This window comes from Cinclus cinclus, chromosome 12 (assembly GCF_963662255.1).
Source record: "Cinclus cinclus chromosome 12, bCinCin1.1, whole genome shotgun sequence".
In the NCBI taxonomy this organism is placed as follows: Eukaryota; Metazoa; Chordata; class Aves; order Passeriformes; family Cinclidae; genus Cinclus; species Cinclus cinclus.
Genome location: NC_085057.1, coordinates 4,239,764 through 4,245,763, shown reverse-complemented (window position 1 = coordinate 4,245,763; position 6,000 = coordinate 4,239,764). Strand labels below are relative to the sequence as shown.

The window sequence follows — 6,000 nt, the reverse complement described above, 5'->3', positions numbered from 1 at the left end:
CGAAATGGAATGTTTTCCATAGCTAAAGAAAACATGGTGGCATCTGAAGGAAACTGGAATGAATGACAGAAAAAACTACAAACAATTCAATGACATTCAGCTTCGTATAATAAAAACACCTATTAACATTCATCACAAAGTACAGAAAACGTTGAAGCCTCCGAGAGGCCCTGGGCCCAGATGAGGCCTGAGGTCAGAACTTAAAATGGTAGAGGAGAAGTGGGGCAGGGGAATAAAAGCAATACATTAAAAAGTTTGGGATAATTTTATCTTTGAACCCCTCCCCGATATACACTCTCACACGCACGCACACATACCCACACACATGCACACAGGCCTTCCCCATCCCAAATGGAAGCAAAAAAAAAAAAAAAAAAAAAAAAAAAAACAACCAACAAAACAAAAAAAAATGGAGTAAAGGCAGTGATAATCAACATGCAGTACTGTGCAAATATGTTGTCCATTGGAATCCTTAAAATCTGGGCAAAGACTTGATCTGCAGTTCAGGTGTACATGCTCAGTTTGATGTCCTCAAGTGTCCAAAATTGGCAGGACCTGCAGTCCACAGCTGGCTGCTAAATGCAAGTGAATCAGTTTAGCAAATTTACAACACTGATGTTGACTGTAAGAGAGGAAAATCCCAAGTACCAAACAAGTCCATCCAATGCACAGAGTACAAATTCCTTTTTTCAACAAAAAGTAGAAAAATCAAAAATACTCCCAAATGGGATACTTGATGGCACTAAGAGTTAACATATTTCATAGTTGTCAAAGTGGACTGAGAATCCTCCAGACTGTACAATAATGGAGAGATTTCACAGCTAAGTTTGACGTGTTCTTCCAATCTTCATTCTCAGGATAATGATGTCAGACATACTCATTCTATGTCCTCATTTACAGGTTCATCTTCATAATCTCTGTCATGATCAAAATCTGGACTGTGGTTGGCTGTTGTCACTAAGGATAGTGGGCCTTCATTTTCATCTGGGTCTAATGGTTCTTCTTTGACATGCACGGGGTGCCTGGGAAAACAAAGCAACAGACAATCAGCAAGTTACTCATTAAAAATAGTTTTAACAGTGCAGGTGGTTTGGGGAGAAAGGAGAGGTGGTTTGGTGGGTTCAGACCTGGAGGGCCAGGTCTGAGAGCTCCAGGTCACCAAGGAGAGGACCCGCAGTGTCTGTGCCAGCCATGGAAGCCAAGCACCATCTCACAGGTAATGATCAACAGAACAAGAGTTAACAGCCCCACAGGAGGTTCAGGTTGGGTATTAGGAAGAACTTCTTCACTGAAAGAGTGACCAAACACTGGAACAAGCTGCCCAAGGGAGGGATGGAATCACTGCACCCAGAAGCCTTCAGAAAATACGTGGATGTGGCACTTAAAACATGGTTTAATGGTGGGCTTGGCAGTGCTGGGTTAATGGCCGGACTCAATGATCCTAAAGGGCTTTTCCAAGCTTAGTGATTCTAAGATTCCATGAAGGCTGTGCCAGGCAGGCAGCACTCATCTTCCCCGGGAAAACACTCTGGGAGGAGCACCTCAATAGGGTTTCTGTCTTGGGATCGAGAGAAAACGCTCTCAGCTGACACATTAAGTTAATATGATCTTTGGATAAATAAGTGGAATGGCATCCGAAGGGGAAGGCAGCAGCCTGCCAAGGCCTCGGCGCGGGCTAATCATCCTCACTGTGTGTGCAGTGTCTCTCGTTAACATGCAGAACCTGTGAGACAACTCTCCAGAGGACGACCCCAAGTGAGGTTCTATCATTAATCAACTTCAAGCAAACACAGCAAAGAGACACCATGATACATGCTTTAAACTCCAAATTAATGCATATTTTTACAAACTGTCAATAAGGGAAGAAAAGCCCTGCCAGGAAACACAAACAGAGAGGAAAAGGCTCGCTCAACACAACAATATGATAAGAAAGCACAGTCCTAACGAGAATAATAACACTGTCAGCTGTAAACAAGGCAGAACATGATCCCCAGCTCATGGTGGGCACAAGGATGTACTAAAGAGATGAGATCTGCCAAACTTCTCATTACAGCAAAGCACATGAATAACCCACAAGGGAATGGGGCTTGGTCATTCAAAACGGGTATGATAACAATTGAAAAATGTTGTTCGTAAATCATATTTACAACAAATCCTATACAAATACAAATTATCTTTTTCTACCTCTGTTTTTTTGTTCAGCAGCTTTTGAAATGTAAAGTAGCCATGTGAGTCAATAGTGTCTTGTTGGTGGGACTTTATAGGCAAGTAGGATTTTATTGACATTACCAAGTATTAATAATGCGACACAGCGAGGGAGACCCTGTTTGCTTCCTAAATAATTGATGATGTAGGCAATCCCTTAAAATAAAGTGTTAATGAGTTCAAGTCCCACTCTGTCTGAGTTGATATCCACCTCCAAGACTCTTGTTTTTTCCTCTGTGCAGACTGATTTAATCCTTTCACATATGCAACACAAACACACAATCTGAAGCACACACCTTCACGGTAAGAACTTTTCCTCTGCTTGCACAGCTTTGCTTTAAAATGAATGATTTAAAATAGCTGCATTGCATTTTATGCTTTGTGTGGATAGGAACGACAGCACTGTTTGTACTCCACTGCACGGACAGACAGCAAGGATAAATCACTGGGCAGGGAAAATGTAATCAGCATCCACACACAGACCAAAGCCAGACTTGCCTACTTTAAGTGAGCCAGTGGTACCCTTGTTGTACCATTGTATCCTGTTGCTTTATTTAGGCTTGAGCCTGGATCAGTTTAGGAAACATCCAACTTGCTGACTACAGACAATTCTAATGTGAGCTGCAAATGTCTTTCAAGTCTCTGCTTGTTTCAACTTTCTGAGTTGTAAAGTGCTGGATCAATATTTAAGTATTAACTGCACCTTCCAACTCATCCAAAGGAACACTGGGGAGAAGTGATGCAGTATCCATGTACACATACTTTTCCCTTCAAATCCACTAATATGCATCATATCAACACATCTCTGGGAGCAAAGAGATGAATGTTCTCTTCTCATGTTCCTCTAAATGTCACACGATTTCTGAAAAAATTACACACTGAGAGCACAGCTCATACATTTTTAACATAACTAGTGAAAAAAAAAAAAGAAGGGTAAAGGAGACTGGAAGGACACATTTCAAGGATCAGAGGTTAAGAACTAGCATAAACATATAAGCAGTCTCGCAAGCAGATGGCTGTGTTGGAGGTGTGCACATGCTACCTGTCTCAGCAGCTCATGGCCTCAGTGAGTATTAAACTATGCTGAATACCTACAACTAGAAAAACTTACGTTATGAATAGGCTGTGGGGCCCCTCACTTGGGAGAAAACATGAAATGAAAAACAGAAGAAAAAGGGGGAAAGAGCGGCTGCACTGAGAGCCCAATAAAGCCTGTGCTACTCAGCCTTTATGGCAGTGATCTTTTACTGCTGTTTTAATGTCGAAGTCTTGCTTTTTTGCTTTCTGGTTTTGATGCTGCTGGGCTTATTTATTTTTTTCAAAAGTATTATTTTTGAAAACACAGAAGGGAAATTTTCAAAGGGGAGAGGAAAGCACACATCACGTGCAGCAGAGAGGCCCTGGTGCATGGACTGGAGTTTCTCCAAAGCCTGCCCAGTGTCCCAAGGCATCCCCACCACCTCAGGTGCCAGCAGGTTAGAAAGGTGCTCACTGTGCTCATAACCATTCAAAGTGCTGTGAAAGCTCATTCAAAAGTCCCCAAACCTTTCCAAAGCAAACTCTGCCCCTCTTCTGGTTTTATTATGAAACCAGGTGAAACCAGGTGGTTTTAACTGAGGTTCTCTTCGAGGTTTGGTGTGATTCCCAGAGGTCAAAAACCAAAACTTGATGTGTGAGAAGCAACAGAAGTTACGAAAAGCTGTGCTCGACCCTGGGTGAGACAAAGCCAGAGACTGCCACAAAACCACAGGGAGCAGAGTCACACCAGCCCCCCCCCCCCACCCAGCACCTCATGTGTTGCACAAACATCAGACAGTGAGCTTGGCAAAACCTCCATTCCCTAAATGAGGAGGTTATCTGGGTAACACAAGCCCCAGGGAGAGAGCTGCAAGGAAAACAATGCCAAAAAATTCCAACTCCTTGTGTATTCTGTCAGCTGTAACCTCAAAAACGGTATGTGAGGAAGAAACCTTCCCGACTCTGTGATTTTTCTCAAACATTTCTGAGCAACTGAAATAAATAAGCTTAAATAATCTTGAAGGCAAAGGAAGACTTTTACATCCCCTCAAGTTAAGTCTGAATTTCTATTTACTACCTCACCAAATCTTCAAAATGGGGAAGGAAAACTTCCTTTAGAGACTGAAGAATTCAGTCTGCTGAATTACAGAAAAGGTAAATGCTGGGTTAAGCAACACAAAAAAGAAAGGAAGGGAGGAAAGAAAGTAAAGAAAAGAAAAGGGTTTCCCATTTCTGTTTTTCCAGCAGCAGAAATTCAGCACATTCCTTTTAAGCAGATGCCTGGGACTCCAGAAGGGGTTAACAATAAATAACCTAGCTGAACACAGATTCCCCTTCTTTTCACATCTGAGTAATTCTTTTGTTTGTCCACTCTGGGAACAGAGGAGTTTTTAATAAAGCTGACTGTTGTTTAAAGCCACTGAATTCTAGTGGTGCACACAGCATGGAGTAGTTTGCTTTGTGGCTACCTTTGGAGCATATCAGGATGAAAGTGTTATGTCCCCAAGCTGTAATTATGCTACTACTTTCTAGTGTTTCAAAAGGAGGGAGAGAGAAGGAAAAAAAAAAAACCAAAAACAAAAACCACCCTAGCTGTGGTTCAATGTGTCATAAAAAAGGAAACGAATGAGCAGTAATAAGACTTCAGCTAAAGTGTTAGACTTCTTAGCTGTCATGTTAACAAGGTCCTTTAAACCTTACAATAAAGTTTAAAACTTGACTTCTTCTCATACAGAGAAATGGTTTAAAAAAATTGCGTTATGACAGGGAAATCTGTTCTGAGAAAACAAATGAACATGTTGTTAACAAAGCAGGAGCATGAAAAATAAAAAGGTTTCACAGCGTCTGTAGAGTCGCTGTTGACTCATGATTTTATTTAGTAAACAGGGAAAACCCTGTGACGTGTGAATGGTGTTCTGGCTTTAGAACCCTTCAAACTACTTAGAAACACCATTATAATGGGGAAGCTCTGAGGCTGGTATTGGAACATCACCCAGCCACATTTTACTTAAACAGAAAGAAATGTTCAGCATAGAACACATACATTATCAATTCTGAGAAAATGAAAACACTCAGGAAACAATCATTTCCATATTACAACAGAAAATTGGATTTTCTGGTGAATAATGAAAATGAGGCATCACTCCCCCCGACCTCCTCTCTCTCTACTATTTGTTCTGTGCCCCTCACCTTGGTATCAATGTGCTAAGAGATGATTATTAAGTGCAACAAAGGCCACAGCTATGCGCAGTTCTGGAAGATGTCCTAGCCTGCTTCAACTTGGTTATTTTTCCCTCCTCTCAGTCTATTCAAAGACAAGGAAACCTTAGGTGAAATGAGAAGTGCATGAACTGCACTAGCCTTGAACTTGCAAAAAAATAATTACTTGGATTAACGCAACATCATAAACATTCATCCTTGTCTGTTAGGCCAGGAGAAACCCTTGGGAGAAGTAGTGTTTCTTGAGGAAAGTCATGTCCCTCCACTCCTCCTTCACGCCAGCCCTGCATGGTCACAGGCAGAGGATAACAAATTGTGACTAAAACTGCCTGGAGATGAATCCGCCTGTGAGAGACGGAAAGTGTGTCATGCAACGTTACTTTGGGAGAGATAATTAATACTGCACAAACAATCACTGGAAAAGCTAAACACATTATTTGAATGTTTTGAAGTAAATGGTGAAAGACAATGTTTAAATTAATTATTAATTAAAAATGAATGTTGCCATCTTTAAAGATTTTTTTTTTCAAAGCACTTTGTGCACTGATTTAAAACACT

The 6,000-nt window shown here is 41.2% G+C and overlaps 1 protein-coding gene across 1 annotated transcript in view; it reads right to left on the bottom strand.

The window, feature by feature from the left end:
- Positions 1–368: 368 nt before the first annotated feature.
- FOXP1 (forkhead box P1) overlaps positions 369–6,000 on the bottom strand; it is a 374,948-nt gene continuing 369,316 nt past the window's right edge. The window contains exon 20 of the mRNA XM_062501015.1: positions 369–1,022. Coding sequence (XP_062356999.1) covers positions 878–1,022 — 145 coding nt within the window. The 3' untranslated portion in view covers positions 369–877. The remainder of the gene's footprint in view (positions 1,023–6,000) is intronic.